Consider the following 21,237-nt stretch of genomic DNA (forward strand, 5'->3'; position numbering starts at 1 on the left):
TCATTTTGATTTGCCTGTAACCATTTCCAGCTCTATCCTTCATACCTGGACTTACTAACAAAAGGAGATAGGGTTTTAAATCAACTTGTTTTACTTTTAATCTAAGCCACCACAGTGCTGCATCTGGATTGAAGTGATTGTTAATGCAAATTAAAGGGATAAGCTGTGCACTCTGTCTCCTTAGAGGAGCAAACAAATCTTCTTATTCCTCTGAAAGGTCAGGGAAAGAGCTGGACATTGCAGAGCATAGAGATTTGGGACTGGGAGTGTGTTGGGTCACTTGGCTAGTAGTAACCACGGCTGGTGGATTCCAGAGTGTGGCTGGTGTATAACAAACAGGCTGCTGAAATCAGAGTTGCTGAACCAGAGCTGCTTAACACAGAGACACTCAGTGAATGCTTGTCTGCTGGTGTCCAGGCTGTGAACCACAGCAGCAGAACGTCTAAGGCACCCAGGGCTAGAGGGCAAGTGGTGCCAAAACCCCTGACTCGTCTGGATTGGACCACGGAACACGACACGCAGCCTCACTACTCCCTTTCCTAGGCCCCTTCCAGCCCAAATTCCACTTCTCCTCTAAACGTATCATATGCAACCCAATTTTCCCTGTGCCCTCAACAGTCTCACTCACCATGACTCCTTACAGTGCCACTATCCCACAGATTTTCCCCATGTCCCCTGTGATGTTGCATTCAATATGTTCCATGGAAATATGCTTATGAATATGACATAACTGGAATATGCTTTATGCTAAATACCCCTTGTACGGTATCATTAGAAAGCTTGTAATCTACTAAGTGTGTTCATCCTATTTGTTTGCATGTATTAAAAAAATCAAAAAATAATTTATTTTTAGTTAGAAAAATATGATATAAACTTGTATTACTGATGTAAACATATTAAGTGGAAGCCATTAACGGTGCTTCAGAATCAATGAACTGTGAATGGGCTTATTTACCTGCAAGCCTTCCTGTGTATATGTGGGGCAGCCCATGGGTAATGAACAATGAGGTCTCATAGGGACATGTGACTTGTCACCCGATACTGAAATCCATCTTAAATCTTGTACTTTTCCATTCAGAAGGAGGTGTGGGGGCCAAGCACAGACAAAAGATTCCCGCCTTGGACCAAAGCTATAAAAGGGTGTGGAGCAGGACAAAGGGGGCTCCCAGACATGAGAAAACCCCTGCTTACCACCTGAGATGTCTGCTGGAACTAACAAGGACTGTACCGGGGAAAGGATTGGGCCCAGACTAGGAAAGAATCTAGTCTGTGAAAGAAACTTATTGGAACATAATATCTCTGAAGGTGAGATATTACCTGTAATCAGTTTCTTACTGTATTAGGCTTAGACTTGAGTGTTTTGTTTTATTTTGCGTTGTGACCTACTTTGTTCTGTCTGTTACTTGAAACCACTTAAATCCTACTTTTTATACTTAATAAAATCACTTGTTTATTAATAAACTAAGAGTAAGAGATTAATACTTGGGGGGGAGCAAACGGCTGTGCATATCTCTCTCTCAGTGTTAATTTATGAGTTTACCCCGTATAAGCTTTATACAGACTAAAACAGATTTATCTGGGGTTTGGATCCCATTGGGAACTGGGTGTCTGGGTGCTGGAGACAGGTAACCTGCTGAGCTGTTTTCAGTTAAGCCTGCAGCTTTAGGAGCATGGACCAGACCCTGAGTCTGCAGCAGGCTAGTGTGTCTGGCTCAACAAGACAGGATTCTGGAAGTCCCAAGCTGGCAGAGAAAACAGGCTCAGAGGTAATTTCAGCACATCAGGTGACAATCCCAAGGGGATCTCTGTGACCGAACCCATCATCCCCGCCACAAGTTCCCACTCAGACCCCACCTCAGACACTTGCTCCCCCATAGCACCCAAAGCTCTCAACATGTCACTTATCAGAGCCCTGCTCCTTAAGCATGCCCCTATACTCCCCTAACACATGCACATCAATATTTTTAAGCTTTGGCAATGTTTACATCTGCCAGTGATAATATGTAGCAATATGTATATATTGATACATATAAACTTTTAAAAGCTGAGCATGGTAGGAATGAAGAGGGGCATGTTAGGGAACAAAGTATGGGGGAGCATGTGGTGAAGCTGGCAGTGAGGATGGTTAAGGGCGAGCAGGGTTATGCAAGGTGAAGCCTGGGGCAATTCAGGATATGCACAGAAGAGTAACAATCTGGGAATTTGTAGGGGATATAAAGGGGAGAGAGCCATCTACATGATTAACTGCTAACATTGATACAAGCTTATTAAAACATGGGAAATGTCCACACGGAACCTCTGTTAACTTTGAGTTAAGGTTGTTCAGCTACAACTATTTATTGCCGTATTTCAGTTTGTGTTAAGTCATTCAAACACCCCATTTATTTCACTTCACAGCACACACTCATTCTGATCAATATGCAACCACATATCTGTAACACCAACATGCATTCACAAATTTCAACTCTAACTTCAATGTAAATATTTATAAGAGATCACCCAATCCTACAGCTTTTCCTAAATATTACAGAAAAACAGGATTGCAAACAGTGATTGCAAAATGACATTTTACCTCACTTACACACACCAGTCCAAAGCCACATACGATGATATTTATGAAAGCTCTTACATTCATATTAACCATCAAAACACAGGACTATAAGCTCTAAACATGGTTGGAATTCCAGGGTGCCTGCTGATTGTTCAGGATGACGGTTGAGATATGTGGGCTGTGGGTAGCGGAAAGGAAGTAATTATGGTTGGGAAGGGATGAGTGGAACATTGATGGGGCGTTGAATGATTTAACTGCTTATTTCCTTGCTTTTTAGAATTTGCATTTCTAAGCCATGCAGTCTACATAATTAACTCAAAGTTAAAGCATCTGTATTATACATAGGCTTGGAAGGATTACATTTTAATTGGCAAATGTTGATTTTAGCGCACACACACAAACCGACAAAAATATTTTCTTTGGTAATAATCAAAATTTACACATATACATAAAGTAAGACTTTAGGGTCAAATCCAGTGATTCAGATTTTTGAATCAGGCTTGTTACAAATGGACTAACGAATGAATAGTAAGAGCAGGTATTAGTTCATTTAAGGATATTTTACTCTATCTATTTTGACATGTGATGTTGACAGTGAGTGTTTGCAGTTTATAAAGCTTTAATCTTTTGAATCTCAACGTCTTCTGTCATTAAAGAATTACCTGACTGCCTCTCCATAATTTCCTGCAGCTGTGAACATTAAAATAGATTAAAATCTTAAAAAAAAAAAATCTTACAAATCTCAATATCTGCTGAAATTATAAAAAAAATCATCAAATTCTGCCAGAAAGTGGTATAGAATGTGGCAGATGGGTTAGTCTCACTGTCCTTGGCCACATTTTTTAAGGTTAGTCCCTCCAGGCCGGGGTGGAAGTATATAGGCAGTATAGCTTGCACAGTCACTATTTGCACTGTGGATAAAGACTCTGTCTCCAAACGTGTCACTGTAGAACATTTAAATCAGCACTAAATTCAAATGAAAAAAATAAATGGGATTTCTGTACTGATTGCAGTCTGATCATCAGATTAAGTAAAAATACAGCTTAGCAAATGAACAAATGAATAAATATATTTAAAAACTTACTCTAGCAGCAGAAGCAAAGGAGTCAGGGCCATGAGCTGCATTTCTTATGCCATCTGTTCCAAACATTGCTCTGATGCTGCCCGGGGCATCACAACGAGCCACGCCAGAGTTTGCAGGTCCCAGTAACTTTTTCCATTCAGACACAGCATCATCTCCTAAAATCTCCATGGCAACAGCAGGACCACTTGTAATAAAGTGGAGAAGCTCACTGTAAAACAGACAGAGCAGGCAGGGAATTCATTATACAGAAAACAACAAAATCTATGGACCGGTTCTTAACTCTCACTAGTGTCACAGGAAAGGATAGCAGTCCACAGCACAAGTTATCACACATGATGGTCATAGGCGGCAGGTTTGTATAATTTTTGGTGGGGCCCAAAATGGTGGTGCCCCCCTACTCCCGCCCTGTAAGCCGATATAAAATGAAGCTACAACGCGTCAGTGCCACAAGATTACAAGGGTCAATTAAAAGTGGAAAGTCAGAAGCAGCACTTGCCTACTTCAATATACAGTATTGTATTTTGTTGCACCTGTTGTGATGAAGTGGGAATGTTCTTAAGATTTTCTCTGAATACTGTGTGGGTGCCTCAGTTTCCCCTGCAAGATGCCAACTGAAGGTGTTGGGGACAAAGAGATCAGGTGGCCTCCTTGTCCGGAAGAGACACAGAGGCCAGAGGAGGGAGTGTCAGTTTGGAGCTGGCTGGGGAAATGGGGACAGACCTCCCCACCCCCCAAGATGGACCTGACAGAGGGGTTCTGTTTTCTGTACCAACAAGCTCTGTTTAAACTGTGTTCCCGTCATCTAATAAACCTTCTGTTTTACTGTCTGGCTGAGAGTCACATCTGACTGCGGAGTTGGGGTGCAGGGCCCTCTGGTTGCCCCAGGACCAGCCTGGGCAGACTCGCTGTGGAAAGTGCATGATGTGGAAGGGCATGCTGAATGCTCCGAGGTCAGACCCAGGAAGGTGTAAGCTTCTTGCCCTGGAGACAGTCTGCTCCGAGAGAGGAGGCTCCCCCAGAGTCCTGACTGGCTTTGTATGGAGTTGTTCCAAAGCATCACAGCATCCCCTTCCACACTGTGCACTTCCCAGAAGTCCGCACAAGCACTGACACTCCCTCCTCCGGCCTTTGTCTCTTTTCCAGGCATTAGGAGGCCACCCGATCTCTCTGTTCTCCAACACCTTCAGTTGGTACCTTGCAGGGGAAACTGATTTGGGAGAAATGAAGTAAAAGCTGCCCAAACCGAGCTTGAGCACTCCTGAATTTTGAGGTGTTCAAATCCGGAAGGCAGGTGCTGGGGGCTCCATGGGGGAGCATGGCAGCAACTGTCTGGAGCTGCACGGAGCCAGACACTCTGGTCTGAGTGGCACAGTAAGCGGTTTGGGGGTTGGAGAAGAGGTAGTGAGTTCCGGGGGGCAGTCAAGGGACAAGGAGCAGGGGGGGTTGGATGGGGCAGAGGTTCGAAGGGGCAGTCAGGGGACAGGCAGCAATTGGATAGGCATGGGAGTCCAGGAGGTTTATCAGGGGACAGGTTGGGGGTGGGGTCCTGAGGGGAAGTTGGGTGGGGTCTCAGGAGGGGGCAGTTGGGGACAAGGAGAAGGGAGGCTTAGATAGGGGCTGAGGTCCTAAGGGGCAGTTAGGGGCAGGGGTCTCGGGAGGGGGTAATCGGGGAACAAGGACCAGTGGTGCTTATATAGGGGGTGGAGGTCCTGGGGGTCAGTTGGGGCAAGAGTCTGGGGAGGAGGCAATCAGCGGCCAGGGGCTGGGATTCAAAGGGCTCTGGGCTTCTGGCAGCCACGGGGATCCCAGAGCCCTTTAAATCCCGCAGCGGGCAGCCCAGAGCCTCCCTGCCCGCTGCGGTGGGGAGCCCAGAGCCTTTTAAATCCCAGCTGCGGCCGGGAATCAGAGGGCTCTGGGCTGCCCGCTGCGGCGGGGAGCCCAGAGCCTTTTAAATCCCAGCCGCGGCCGGGAATCAGAGGGCTATGGGCTGCCCGCTGCGGCGGGGAGCCCAGAGCATTTTAAATCCCAGCAGCGGCTAAGATTTAAAGGGCTCTGGGCTCCCCGCGGTTGCAGGCAGCCCAGAGCCCTCTGATTCCCAGCCACGGCTGGGATTTAAAAGGCTCTGGGCTCCCCGCCCCAGCGGGCAGCCCAGAGCCCTCTGACTCCTGGCCGCGGCTGGGATTTAAAGGGCTCTAGGCTGCCAGCAGCGCAGAGCAGGGGAGAAACCTAGCTCCAAATATTGCTGGAGCAGAGCCCCTGTCTGTGAATATTCCTGGGGCTAAAGCCCCAGGAGCCCATATAAGTTGGCGCCCATGATGATGGTGTGTAACACCAGGCTCTTGAGGAATACTGGGTGGGATAAGGCAGGGAAAATGGAGGCAAAAGACCACGGGTCAGCCATTCCTTCTTTCCAGTTGTGCTCCTTCGACACTGGAGACACATTGGTGCCCATCTAACAGACTCTATTCAGCCTGTAAATTTTTCCTCATTAAGGCAACATGAACACTCCTATTAGAGACCTCTGCCTCCTTCATCCACCTCTAAATCCTCTTATCCAGTACTTGCCATCCTCTCCTTAATTCTGCTCCAGTGAACATATTCATCATGATATAGCTTTCAGTTACACAGTCACATACTATCATCTCTGCAGCAACCCACCTCATTCAGTTTGAAGGCTGGATGCTGCACAATGAATGAAAAAGTTGTGCGAGATTTTTTTTTTATTCAGTTATTGTTAAGGTTATCTTTTTTATGGCTTATAGATAAATACAGACACACAGAGACAAAAATAATTTCTGGAAAGCTCCTTATTTCTTAAAAATAACTGCTGCGCAAACTATTTACGTTAATGCATATGTAAAATATGAAATTTAACATTCTGAACATTTAATCCCCAAAAAGTTAATAGCTACTTTTTCCTGCTATTCAGTAAACTTTCATTAACTACTGATCTTGCCAATTAAATCTGTAAGTCCTGTTTATGAAAAACCATAATAAACCTCTAATAAAATGCTATATATAACTGAGTGTGAGAATTTAAATTTTATCAGCGTGAGGATACTTTTTCGGTTCACTTACTATAGCAAAATCTCATACTACAGGTATCAGGTACTGCTGGATGGCAGACAGAGTACATCATAGTGAATAGAGGGTTTACAGTTTCTCAGCCGGCCATTAGTTTAGCAATCCATGAAATAACACTGCAGACGGAACTCTTGTTCATTTATAAATTTATTCAAGCAGACTTACTCAGCAAAGAAAAAATGACAACTCTTTGTTTTCCTATAGTTTTCTATACTATGGTCTGACATTTCCTAGGGTCATTTCTCTACAGTGGACAGAAGGAAACAACCTGCACCTACACAAACCAATTGCTGGTCCTAGAATTAGGTGGCGATTACTATATTCGCAATGCTCAGGAACCTCACAACAGCGCTCCACTTGGCTCTCTGTCAGTTGCAATTTCTTGTTCTGCATGACCAAAAACGTAAGTATCTCTACACAGCTGACGTTAAAGCGCTGCCACGGCAGTACTTTAAGTAGCTGTGTAGTCACGGTTCCAGCACTGGAAGAGAGCTGTCCCAGTGCTGTAAAAAAAACACACAAAAAAAAACAACACACCTCCGTGAGAGGAATAGCTCCCAGCACTGGTGCACCATTTACACTGCCACTTCACACCCCTGAGCGAGGAAAGTTTCAGCACTGTAAGTGGCAGTGTAGACAACCCCTAACTAGAGTTGTCCTCGACCAACTACGCTGTGCTAAGAGCTGTTAGCCTGGGTCCAGACTCAGGAATAGATTAGCTTCCCCACCTTCTTTGCTAATCAGATAAAGCCTACATATAAACAACAAATAGCATTTATCCATTATGCACCCTAATTAAACTTGATGCATGAGTGTGAGGTTATTGACATAATCTGTGACTATATAGAACATGGTTGCAACTAAAGTCCTGTAGTGGCACCAAATCTTGTATAAAGGGGGTCAAATGAGGTGTCTAAGACAAGGTTATGGTTTGCTGGTTATAATTATGGTGTCTATATGTGTGTATCATGTTTGTAGTTGAAGTTATGAATATTGGCTCTATACTGTCTGTACTTCAAACTTATGCTACGCTTCTAGGTAACATCCCAGACAAGTTGGTGTTAGGTCTGCCTAGCCTGCTTGATGGCCCATTAAGGACCATCAGCTATACAACTGACCCAATGAGAGAAGGCAGATATGCCTTGTAACTCAGCAAAGTATGCAGGAACTTGCCCATGTGACTCCAGACTCCTTTTTGCTGTAATTTTCCACAGTAAGAACAAAGAGGTGTTCTTACACCTGCAAAAGACTATAAAAGGCTGACGCCTCATCTCCATCTGGTCTTCAATCCTGCTTCTTACCTCTGGAGGGACTTTGCTACAAATGGAAGCTCTATACAAAGGACTGAATGACCCATCCCAACGGGGGATGTACTCCAGAGACTTGATTTGAACCTGCAGTTTATTCTATCACTGCTACAAGCCTGAACCAAGAACTTTGCCATTACTGTATGTAATTGATTCCATTTAACCAATTCTAGCTCTCATCTATATCTTTTTCCTTTTATGAATAAACCTTTAGATTCTAAAGGATTGACAACAGTGTGATTTGTGGGTAAGATCTGATTTGTATATTGACCTGGGTCTGGGGCTTGGTTCTTTAGGATCGAGAGAACCTTTTTTTCTTTTACTGGGGTGTTGGTTTTCATAACCATTCATCCCCATGACGAGTGGCACTGCTGGTGATACTGGGAAACTGAAGTGTCTAAGGGAATTGCTTGTGTGACTTATGGTTAACCAGTGGGGTGAGACCAAAGTCCTCTTTGTCTGGCTGGTTTGGTTTGTCTTAGAGGTGGAAAAACCCCAGCCTTGGGCTGTAACTGCCCTGTTTTAAGCAATTTGTCCTGAATTGGCACTCTCAGTTGGGTCCCGCCAGAACCAGCATCATTACAATGAGGAAACTGAAAAAGATTTTATACAGCTACATACACAAATATATAAATATTTTCATCCAGTGTTTCTGAAGAGATCAAGTATTTCATAGTTTCATGCAATACGAAACAGCAGAGCCACACACAGGTTTTAGCCCACCAAAGCTTATGCTCAAATAAATTTGTTAGTCTCTAAGGTGCCACAAATACTCCTGTTCTTTTTACACAGAGTTCTGTATCTTGTCCAGGACCAGCCATACATAAGACATGTGCCACAATTTTTTAAATACTTGTGCTTTTGTGTATTTGCTACCAGAAGAGTATCCAGGACTAGATGGTACTCTGCAATTCTCACTGATTGCAAACCATATTCTGTATCTGGAGAGTCTCCCTCTCATGCTTCTTTTTAGCTAGGGTCCTTTTCATATCTCAAAGGGTGGATGCATTCATTAGGACTTGATGGGGCATAATTGTGGAACTAGGCACCAGACAGCTAGGTCCATCTTAGAAGGAAGTTGGATGGGGTCCCCACACAAAACTTTGCATAGGCTCCCTTGAAACTTAAGCTCAGTTCTGGGTTTGCCACATTCTTGTAGTGTCACAGGCATGTGAAATGAATGCCATGCACTGTAAAGAAAGTTCTCCAGGACAATCTTTTCCTGTATAGTAAATGAACATAACCTCAAAAGTATGTACTTACTTGTAAAAGGGCTTTGACTGATGGTCTACATGGAGATCCATTGCTTCTTTCCTAGAAAAGATTTTAAAAAAATCCTTTCATGAATAATTAATGTATAATTGTTCATTAATGTGCCTAAGTGGGAAGTTTCTCCCAATATCAGGTAGTTTGTGTTTATGCCCTAAAGCATCAGGGTTAATATACCTCATACATTTTTATCATAACAAGTGCAATTCTGAATACTCCTTTTACCCAGAAAAAATGATAATACTCTGAGTCCTCTTTTGAATTCTACTAAGCTCATGGCTTCTATGGAATCCTGTAGGCAGGGGCGGCTCTAGAAAGTAGGCTGCCCCAAGCAGCGCGGAGCGCTGCGCCGCTCTCGGTCCTTGGCGGGTCCCCTCTTCCGCGGCTCGGTTGAGCTCCTGCCGGCATGCCTGCGGCAGGTCCACGAGCCCGGGACCAGCGGACCTGCCGCAGTCATGCCTGCGGGAGCTCAACCGGAGCCGCGGGAAGACGGGACCCGCCGCAGTCATGCCTGTGGCAGGTCCGCTCGTTCCGGGCTCCGGTGGACCTGCCGCAGGCATGCCGGCGGGAGCTCAACCAGAGCCAAATGCCGCCCCCCCCGGGAAACGGCCGCCCCAAGCGCCTGCTTGGCGCGCTGGGGTCTAGAGCCGCCCCTGCCTGTAGGAATGAGTTCTACAGATTAATTACATGTTGTGTAAGAGTATATCCTTCCAGTAGTTCTAAATGTGTTGCTTTTCAACTGCAAGTATCTGACATTCAAAATTTGAGCCATTTTAATTGGATAGGTCTTGTGGTATGTTTCTGTTTATTGATTGGAGGAGTGATGCTTTCAGAAGGAAGCTTTTCATGTGAATACTCATTATGTCAAATCAAAAACTACTTTCCATAAATATTCTAAATATTTGCTTAAAATTCCCTATTTCAGCAATAATTCCTACCAATAACCTAATTCACTAGAATATTCATGGAAAGTGTACAGAAAGGGGGCATGAACCCAGTCTAAGCTGCATAATGCATAAATCTGAACAAATATTTGTGGATATTTCTTCAAAATATTTGCTCAGCCCTACTGCTTAGTCAAAAATCTCCTATGGCATTAGATATAAAGACAATCTTGCTAGTTCCCATTCTCTGTCAGCAGATCCCCACTTGTAGAACATAGAAAGTTGCATTCATCTTGGACAATGAGCTGATTTGAGAAGTGATTAGCTGACGAGACTGGAGAACTGACCTATGAAAGCAGGCATCTGCCCTTGCTTTCATATGTAAGCAATGGGTTTTACAAAAGGTGTGAATCAAGTTAACAGGGTCTGCCAGGCAAATGTCAGCAGAAAAAACAAACAAACAAATAAATAAATAAAAGCAGAAGCTGATCTGGACAAGCCAACCTAAAGGGATATTTTGGATTAGGACTTTGGCATTACTATATGCTATCACTAAAAATATGGTGCAAGTCCAAGGGACAAAAGTAGAGGTTACCGTGAAAACCACAGATACCCAGCCACCATTTTAGATTCATCCCACATCACTGTCCAATATGGGTTCGTTAATAATAATCTTTCATTTTGCAGGGCAGGCAAGGGACTTTTCTGAACAGAAGGTAATAAAAATTTACATCTTATATAAACTGTTTGGATTTATTTTCCTCAGGGTAAACAAAATCCAAAATATATAAAGTGATTTAACAGAGATTCAGTTATCATCAGACAAACTGACATATAAAACCAAGGACGCACCCAGAGCTCCAGGAGCAACGCGCCAAGACAGCAGACCTCGTGCTCCTTTTGGCCTGGGCATCTGTGGGAGGTGGTGATGGAGCAGGGTGGCTGGGAAAGGGATTCTCCACATACAGTTTCAGAAGGGACACATGGAACTCTTCGAACTGTCTCATTACGGAGGTAGAAGTCTCCAGGAGGGGAGATGCCCAGACCAGGCCTCCCTGGTTAGCAGACTAATAATAAGTCCTACTTGGGTCTGGCCAGTGGAGAATGACTGGGGCCAATGTAGGAACAGGAGCCAGCACTAGCTCATGAAATCACGGAATTTGTTATGGTCCCCCATCAAACTTATCCTGAATTAAAATCTCCAACTCCCTAGAAGCCAGGGCAGCAGATATGGGTGGGACAGCTTCAGCCTGTAGCTCTGCGGTTTGTACTGCATAACCTGAGACCGTAGGGTCTGCAGGATTCCCAAAATGTCCTGCAGGGACATGGTTGCCTCTGAGGAAGCCATCTAAAGGGCAGTCCAGCCACTTACCCACCCTTGTTCAATCTTTTGGGTTCCTCAAACTATCAGTGACCGAGTTGTGGGCAGTCTTGCCTAATGGTTGGAGCATGACTCTGGCATACCAGTTTGAGCTGACTCCAGACGTGAAGTCAAGGATCACAGCCAGGTGTCAGAGTTCAAAGCCTAAGGGTCAATCGGATTTACAGACAGAAGGTGGAGTCGAGGATATGAGCTGGGAATCAGAAGTGAAGAAGGAGTTGGGGGGGTGGAACAGGAGCAGCCTGAGGCTGGAGCAAGAACCAGGCTAGAGGAAGTGGAGGCAAGGGCAGCACCAAACACAGCTATGGGCTAAGAATGCATTGAGCAGCAACTGAACTGCTACTGAGCATTAAGTATCGGCCTGTTCACTCCTTCAGTCAATCAGATGGCTCAGTCAGACAGCTTCTATCAGAGCCAGCTGCATTCACTGGATTGCCAGGAGACATGCTCTGCTGCAGGCTAAGTCCAACAAACATCCTGAATTATGCATCATATGAGAAACCTAGATTTGATTATGAAACAGATTATTCTCTTTGCTACTCAGTGGAATAGCTCTAATGTTCTGAATGACATGGAATAACTGTGAGGATACTCTTCAGTTCAAAATAATCAAATCCTACAGGAAACGTTAATAGAGCCTTACCGTGAAAGTACCATCATTTTGGCTTTAGTTATTGTAAACCCAGCATTAATGATGATATCAACTAGTTCGCCAATCTTGGGTACTGCATCAGGTTTAACCAAAGCCAGTGTTCTGAAAAGGCAGGGGGGGGGAAATTTTGAATGTTCATTCTTTAGGAAAAGACAAAGTTAAAGTTACACTTAAAGAAAAAAGTCTCACACAAGGAAATACAGAAATGCAGGTACAGTCATCCAACAATTTTACCTCAGTCTTTTACTGACCTTCCAACCAGCACATGCATATCTTTCATGTATGATGGAGGCATTAAAACCTTAAAAAAACGGTTACCTACCTTTTTGTAATGGCTGTTTTGAGATGTGTTGCTCATGTCCATTCCATTCTAGGTGTATGCGTGTCCACATGCACAGTCATTGGAGATTTTTGCCTTAGCGATACCCATACGGTTGACTGTAGCACCCTCTTGAGTGCCGTGATCATGCGCTAGTATATTAGGTGCTGCTGACCCTACATCCTCTCAGTTCCTTCTTACCGGCAACTCCGACAGAAGAGCAGAAGGGCAGGTAATGGAATAGACATGAGCAACACATCTCGAAGAACAGTTACGAAAGTGTAGGTAACCATTTTTAATTTGAGTGCTTGCTCATGTCAATTCCATTCTAGCTGACTCAGAAGCAGTATCCTCGGAGGTGGGCTTGGAGTTCACAATTTAGCAGCTTGCAGTACTGCATCGTTCCAGGCCTGCTGGGTAAGTGCATAATGGGACGTGAACATGTGGACGGACAGAGGGCCAGCTGGCCGCCCTACAGATGTCCTGGATAGGCACTTGGGCTAGGAAAACTGCCAAAGAGGCTTGCACCCTGGTTGAGTGTGTGGTGACAATCGCCCAAGGTGGCACCTTCTCCTGATCGTAACAGCAGCAAATGCAGGCAGTGATCCAAGAAGAAATTCTTCGAGGGGACACTGGACGACCTTTCATCACGTCAGCCACTGCGATGAATTGCGTCAATTTGCAGAATGGCTTGGTCCTTTCAATGTAGAAGACTAGCACTCTCCTGTCATCTAGGGAATGCAATCTACACTCCTCCTCCAACTTATGTGGCTTTGGGAAAGACAGGTAAGTAAATGTCCTGGCCCATATGAAACTGCAAGACCACCTTGGGCAGGAAAGCCGGGTGTGGCCGCAGCTGGACCTTGTCTTTGTAGAAGACTATATAGGGTGGTTCCAAGGTAAGCACTCTAATCTCAGAGACCCGGAAGATGGATGTTATCACAACTGGGAACGTGATCTTCCAGGACAGAAGGAGGAGAGAGCAGGAAGCCAGAGGCCTGAAGGGGGTGTCCCATGAGCCATGACAGCACAAGATTCAGGTCCCATGGCAGAACAGGGTCCCTGACATGTGGGTAGAGGCACTTGAGACCCTTGAGGAACCTGGCAGTCATATCCCGGGCAAAAACGGACCTACTCTCAAGCACCAGACAGAAGGCCAAAACAGCAGCCAAGTGGACCTTGACAGGTGAAAGGGACAGACCTTGGCACTTGAGATGCAGAAGGTAGTCCATGATCAAATGCAGCGAGACCCACTTCCATTTGGCCAGGTAAGTCACTTTGGTGGAGGGCTTTCTGCTGCCAAACAGGACCTGCTGGACAGAGGCCGAGCAATCTGGCTCCTCTGCATTTAACCATGCAGCAGCCAAGCCATCAGGTGCAGCACCACCAGGTTCAGATGGGGAAGACTGCCATAGTTTTGAGACAGCAGGTCCGGCCTGAGTAGCAGCCATAATGGACCAGCCAACGAGAGGTCTAGCTGCGTGTCCAGTGCTGGTCAAACCGGAGCTATGAGGATCACCTTCACCCTGTCCTGCTTGATTTTGACGAGGACTCTGAATCAGCAGACTGGAGGGAAGGCGTATAACAGAGCCCCCAAACATGGCAGCAGAAAAGCGTCCGACAAGGAGCCTCTGTTGATCCCCAAATCTAGCAGAAAACATGGCATTTCCTGTTCTGCCTGGACGCGAACAGGTCCACCTGGGGCATTCCCCACCTCTGGAAGATGAAGCTGGCCACTTCCGGATGGAGGGACCACTCGTGGCGAGACGAGAAAGTCCTGCTGAGGCGATCTGTCAAAGCATTCCTGGGCCTCGGGGAGGTGTGAGGCTACAAGATGGATGTCATGTTATACACAGAAGTCCCAGAGCCTGAGGGCTTCCTGGCAAAGGGCAGACAACCTGTCCCTGCCTTGCTTGTTGATATAGAAAATAGTCGCTGTATTGTCCATTAGGACCTGGACCACCCTGCTTTTTATGTGAGGTAGGAAGGCTTGACAGGCCAGGCAAACCGCTCTGAGCTCCCTGAGGCTGATGAGCAGGGAGCGATCGTGATTCGACCAATAACCTTGCGTGCTGAGATCGCCCAGGTGGGTTTCTCACCCCAGGTCTGAGGCATCAGAGATGAGGGTCACGGATGGGGATGGAGCCACAAAGGGAACCTCCTCGAACACCAATGCAGGATTCCGCCACCATGTGAGTGATGACAGTACATGGTCCGGGACCCAAACCACATGATCCACACTGTGTCTGTTGGGGATGTAGACCGACACCAGCCATGCCTGCAGGGGCCTGAAGCGGAGCCGTATATGCTAGACCACGTAAGTGCAGACCGCCATGTGGCCCAACAATTGTAGCCACATGTGAGCGGTGGTGAGAGGGTGGGCTTGCATGCATGAGATCAGGTCCACCATGACTTGGAACTGAGCTTCGGGAGGAAGGCTCTGGCCTGAGCAGAGTCAAGACCGCTCCAATGAACTCTATGAACTCCAATGAACTCTATGTGATAGAGATCTGCACCATGGCGAACTCTGGTGAGAAGCCAGACAGTACCATGGGTACAGGGATCGGCGTCGTGACTCAGGTGTTCCATGCCTTGCAGGCAGAGACCTTGGCGGCAGGGACCTGTGTCTTCTAATTGGGGACCAAGGCCGCGGTGATGGGGATTGACGCCTGCGGAGAAGGGATGCGCTGCTGCTTTAGGGAGCAGTCCCATAACCAGCTTGCCCGTAGATGCTGAGGCCTTGGCCGGTTCCGTCACCTGGCTTGGTGTCTGTGGTGCTGGCCAGCCTACTTGCTCTTTGGCCGCCAGGCTGGCTTCAGGCACAGATGATCCTACTAGGGGACAGGACCCCCTGCTGCTCCCAGGAGTCGGACGCGGGTCCCTGGCTGGACTAGGGGGTCTGACCGTAGCAGTACCCCCGAGCAGCTCCGGTGCAGGCACGTGGTCTGACAAAGGTCCTTTGCCCGAAGCCAGCTTTTTCTGCGGTGCCAGCAGGCTTGTTGAATTCAACTACTTAGGCACCGGGGAGGGGGCATGGTGCTGGTAGGGTTCCAGTGCCAGTGGTGTGCTGCATGCGGGCACCAAGGTGCTGGGCATGGAGTCCGATCGGGAGGGCTCCAAGGTAGGGCAAAGTGCAGCCTCCATGAGGAGGGCCCTCAAGTGGATATCCTGCTCCATTCGAGTTCGAAGGCAAAATTTTTGCAAATCCTCTACTTGTCCTTTCTGTGGAACTGCCCCAAACACTTTAAACAGCTCTCATGGGGCTCACTAGTGGGCATCGGCTGGCTACATACCGAGCATGGCTTAAAGCCTGGGGAATGGGGCATGCCCTGCTCTGATGGGAAGTCCCAGCCAAGATTTAACACCTAAACAACTACTCGAGCACTTAACTTAAAGGTCTAACTAAGTACCTAACAACTAACAACAAAGGAGAGAGAACAAGGGACTGTAAAGAACTGCTAATGTTCTTGCAACCGACCAACTCTCATGGGCTGTAAGAACGAACTGAGAGGGTGTAGGGTCAGCAGTGCCTAATATACCAGTGCATGAGCATGGCACTCAAGAGGGCGCTACAGTCGACTCTATGGGTACTGCTAAGGCAAAAATCTCTGATGACTGCACATGGGCGCGCTCACACCTAGAATGGAATCTACATGAGCAAGCACTCGAAGAAGAAGAAGATGATTTGCCTGTGGCATGGTCAGCAGTACGTATGGAATCTCTGTGTCATCTAAAATGTCTGCAACTCCAGATATGGTAGCATGTATCTATGCTAAGTCTCACAATCGGGCAATCCTTTATAAAAAAAGGCCATGTATCTTTGTGAGGCTGTCCTGAATGTGGTTACTGCTGAGAATGTGAAAGCCTAATTTTCTGGTGAACGCACAGCACGTTGAGATCCTTAGATAGAAGGGGCTACAGAAGTGCAAATAGTATATTTGATTTATAAAGTGAAACTATTTCATGCTGGAGGTTGAGATATTTTTCCATCATGTCCTCCCACCCCCATCACACTCCAGCAAAGCAAACCTTAACATCCCATTTGTTCCCTTTTCCCTCTTCCATTTCTGCCCGTTTATTCACACTGCTCTTTATGCACAAAGTGGCCTCCTGATCAACAAGCAGCTATGCTCTTCCTATTCAAATCCTTCCATAAAAATTGTGCTTCTTCCACAAAGCTTGTAAATAAATAAATAAATAAATAAATAAATAAATAAAAAGAGAGATCCTTATTTGTATTCTAGTACTGCCTAGAGGTCCCATCATGCTAGGTACTGTACAAACACAGGAGCTCTCTTCCAAAGAGCTAATAATCTAAAAAGGCAGGATAAAGGAAGCATTATCTCTATTTTAATGGATAAGAACTATATTATGAGAGAAATCAAAACAAAAACCTCTACGCTATCCAGTTCATCTTGTCTTCTCTGCAATTATCTTTTATACTCTAAGCACTTGGGAGCCAGGATTCTTTTTATCATTCTGTTTTGTACAGCACCAAGTGCACGGTCAGTACTAAATTCATTATTAGTCATAAATAGTAAGCAGCATAACAGGAACTCTGTAAAACGACACTGTGTGCTTCCATTATTTATTCTCACAGTGAGTCAGCATCAAATGTGCTCAAGCTTACAAATCAACAGATTTAACCACCTGTACCACAAACTCTGCCTGGAATCTGAAAATCCAGTGGGGCTCTTCTGTCTTTTACATCATCCCCAGCAATGGAAGATTTTCAAGACTGAATGTTTCCTTTAGAGCAGTACATCTATATAGAGAAGGCAGATGCTGCCAGTTTGCTCGTTTTATTTCCCAGCATACTGGAGAAGACAGCTTCTGTGTACTACAATTTGTTCTAACTGGAAGTAACATGCTGAAATTAGGGGAAATTGACAAAGTGCCATTCCATTTGCTCTGATCACTAAAAGATGTCAAAGTTGCAGATGCTGTGGAGAAAACCATAACACTCCAGCCATCACCCAAGGCTTTTACAGAGAATGGACACAGGAAATGTTAGAAGGGAGGTGGAAATGAATCTGATACTCCTGGTGGGGCAGAGGAAGGGAGAGACCAGGAGTCGGCAACCGTTCAGAAGTGATGTGCCGAGTCTTCATTTATTCACTCTAATTTAAGGTTTCGTGTGCCAGTAATACATTTGAACGTTTTTAGAAGGTCTCTTTCTATAAGTCTATAATATATAACTAAACTATTGTTGTATGTAAAGTACATCAGGTTTTTTAAATGTTTAAGAAGCTTCATTTAAAATTAAATTAAAATGCAGACCCCCCCAGCCCAGTGGCCAGGACCTGGGCAGTGTGAGTGCCACTGAAAATCAGCTTGCGTGCCGCCTTCAGCACGCATGCCATAGGTTGCCTACCCCTGGGATAGACCTAAGCTGCAAAATTCACAGTCGAATGTGAACTTCCCCAAAGATCAGGATGCTCAGATCTGTGGATCTGATTAAGGTGCATGTCTACTGGAAACAGTGCAATGATGCAAACAAGATTGATTGGTTAAGACGCTAGAAAGAATCAAGTTCTTTGACCAGGAATTTCAATTCAGTTTGAAGCTAGCATTTCCCTTCAGAATGTTTGTCTAGAGGTTGTTTTTTGTTTGTGTTGTTGTAGTTATAGACTATCAGAGAGGAGGGGTTTAACCCTAGAATAATCTGTTGTTTACTTTGCCAATTTCAGACTTTGATAGTAGATCCTCAATTGCTAGAAACATGCAGTGAAATACTATATGGTGAACCCATTATCTTCAGTACTAGCTGAAATAAGCATCTGTCAGGGGTGGTTTGTAATAGTATTTTCAGTGTGTTTTTCATGGAGGTGTGCAGGGTAGAAAGTGCTATCATCCAGCATGCTGAGGGCTGTTCCTGAGATTGGATTTTGGATCCATGTGATCTATTTGTAGTTTTAATTAGCAATATGTTTTAGGGTTCTGACAGGTGAGTCCACACAAGTGCATTAGGGAGCAGTTACATCTGGGAACAAAGGAAAAGGAATTAAAAACTAGACTTAGCTACTTTGTGTCACACAGTAAATCTGAATGCGAATCTCTTGTGCAGGGCCGCCCAGAGGGGGGGGCAAAGGGGGCAATTTGCCCCGGGCCCCGGGCTCCGCAGGGGCCCCCAAGAGAACAGCGGGGGCTCCCGCCTCCGCCCCTCTCCTGGAGCCTCAGCGCATCAAACGCCGAGTCTCCGCCGGGGCCCCTGAGCCCCGCCCCGAGTCGCGTCGTCAGGGGGAGGGGCTGGGAGCTCTGGGCTGAGCTCGGCTCCCTCCGCTCGGCGTGGAGCTCCAAGCCCCGCTCCCTCCCCACGCGGCTCTGAGCGGGACGGAGCTCAGGCCCCGCCGGCCACACGCTGCGGCTGTTCCGGCGAGGCGCTGAGACTCCGGGTGAGGAGGGAGCCGGGGGTAAGAGGTTGGGGGCGGGGCGGAAGCGGGGGCCGCCGCCAAAGCACAGCCCGGTCTTCGGCGTTAATTCGGCGGCGGGGGGCCCTTCCGTTCCGGGACCCGCCGCCGAAGTGCCCCGAAGACCCGCGGTGGGGGCCCCCCGCCGCCGAATTACCGCCGAAGACCAGGCTGCACTTCGGCGGTGGGTCCCGCCGGCGTGGGCGGCGGGGGTCCCCGGCGGTCTTCGGGCACTTCGCGCGGGTCCCGGAACGGAAGGGCCCCCCGCCGCCGAAGACCCCGGGCCCCCGGAATCCTCTGGGCGGCCCTGCTCTTGTGGTTATTGAAAAGAGAGATTGTAAGTGATCATAAGAACGGTATCTGGTGCATAAAACAATGTATGTTGTGGCTAAGGCTGGTGTTTATTTTTAATAGAAGGCCTATTACAAGTACAAAATCTTATGCTGTGGAGGGGAGGAAATGTTAAATATGGTAAATAATTGGAAGCACATTAATGATTTACTAAATCAATAAAATAATCTGGTATTTCTGGTTTGTCGTGAGCATTCTAATAATTTTTGTAAACCAGTTATGGTAACTGAATACACTGAAAGGCTCACGGTCCTCTTAAAAAAAAAAAGTGTCTGAAAAACGTTTAGCTAGTGTTAAGCGCCATCTAAGATCAATACAAGTGAAAGATTGGGGGGGGGGGGGGATTCTCTATTTTTTCCAATTTTATTTACTTTGTGCATTTGACAGCACTGTGTGTTTAGTTAAGTTCCCTAGTGACTAGTCAGTTTCCTTGTTTGCCTGGGTCTTTCAGTTAACAGTGGAAAGGGGGAAAAGAAAAAAAAAGCATTTAAATAAACAAACATGGCTGTAAAGCTAATAAATAAATTGGCTGGGGGACTCAGAGGCAAGTGTAGAACCTGAAATTACTTTAAAGTCACTTTTTGGAACTGGATAGATTTTAAGTTGACTCAGGGCCGCCCAGAGAATTCAGGGGGCCTGGGGCAAAGAAATTTTGGGGGCCCCTTCTATAAAAAAATTGCAATACTATATTCTCCTGGGGGCCCTTGCGGGGCCCACGGCAAATTGCCCCACTTGCTCCCCCCCATGGGCACCCCTGGGAAAAATAAACCTTCCGCATTTCGACACAAACCCAGTCTTGAGAAAACTTCTTTACAAGGTATCACTGGTTCTCAGCATCAGCTAGTGCTAAAAGGCACTAAAGCTCATTAAAAGGGTTGGACAAATATTTTCCATCAAAACTTTTTCTGGATCGAAAACTAGGGGGTTTTAAAAAGCAGAAAAAAAATCACAGAATGTCTGCTTTCCTTCAAAATTTGTTGTGGTTTTTTTAATTGAAAAGCTGAAATTAGTCTGCCAAAACCTGAACATGGTTTGAGGTTTCAGAAGTGTGTGGCCAAATATTTGCTGCTTGCTGTGTTTGATTGTTTAAAGAAACAATAAAAAAATTCTGCTTAAAAAAATCCAAAACTTTTGAACCACCTCAGCTTGTAACCAAACACCTGAGCCCATCCAGGCAGAGATTTTTCCAAGTTTCTGATACTCTGCTGGCTTCCTTGACTCATATCTGTCTCCATAACTTTGGGTTCATTTAGGTTAGAACATAAGAACAGCCATACTGGGTCAAACCAAAGGCCATCTTGCCAAGTATCCTGTCTACTGACAATGGCCAATGCCAAGTGCCCCAGAGGGAGTAAACCTAACAGGTAATGATCAAGTGATCTCGCTCCTGCCACCCATCTCCACTCTCTGAGAAACAGAGGCTAGGGACACCATTCCTTACCCATCCTGGCTAATAGCCATTAATAGACTTAATCTCCATGCATTTATCTGTTTCCTAGAGACTGGCTCCATGTGGTCCCTCACAAACTGGAGACGGTTACTGTGGGTTTGTCTTTAGTATAGCTTATGTACATACTCCACGAACCGAGCATTTGAGCTTGTTCCAGAATCTGGGATGAGCCTATGTTGTCAAAACTGAAATGCTCAAAATAGCACATGCATGTGAATGGACACAGGGTGCTAAAATTAAATTAATCCAGGGGTTCTCAAACTGGAGGTCAGGACCCCTCGGGGGGGTCACGAGGTTATTACTGGGGGTCGCGAGCTGTCAGCCTCCACCTCAAACCCCACTTTGCCTCCAGCACTTATAATAGTGTTAAATATATAAAAAAGTGTTTTCAATTTATAGGGGGGAGGGGTCACACTCAGAGGTTTGCTATGTGAAAGGGTCACCAGGACAAAAGTTTGAGAACCACTGAATTAACCCCTCTGAAGCCTCAGGGAA

General features: G+C 46.1%; 1 protein-coding gene across 3 annotated transcripts in view; it reads right to left on the reverse strand.

Annotated features, from left to right (window-relative positions):
• Positions 1-21,237, reverse strand: part of NME7 (NME/NM23 family member 7) — a 172,620-nt gene that overhangs the window by 95,320 nt on the left and 56,063 nt on the right. For all 3 annotated transcript variants that reach the window (XM_039527496.1, XM_039527483.1, XM_039527489.1), the window contains exons 4-6: positions 12,204-12,314; positions 9,290-9,340; positions 3,636-3,843 (exon numbers count right to left, since the gene is read on the reverse strand). In XM_039527496.1, the coding sequence (XP_039383430.1) occupies positions 3,636-3,843; positions 9,290-9,340; positions 12,204-12,314 (370 nt within the window). The remainder of the gene's footprint in view (positions 1-3,635; positions 3,844-9,289; positions 9,341-12,203; positions 12,315-21,237) is intronic.

This window comes from Mauremys reevesii, linkage group 1 (assembly GCF_016161935.1).
Source record: "Mauremys reevesii isolate NIE-2019 linkage group 1, ASM1616193v1, whole genome shotgun sequence".
Taxonomy (NCBI): domain Eukaryota; kingdom Metazoa; phylum Chordata; order Testudines; family Geoemydidae; genus Mauremys; species Mauremys reevesii.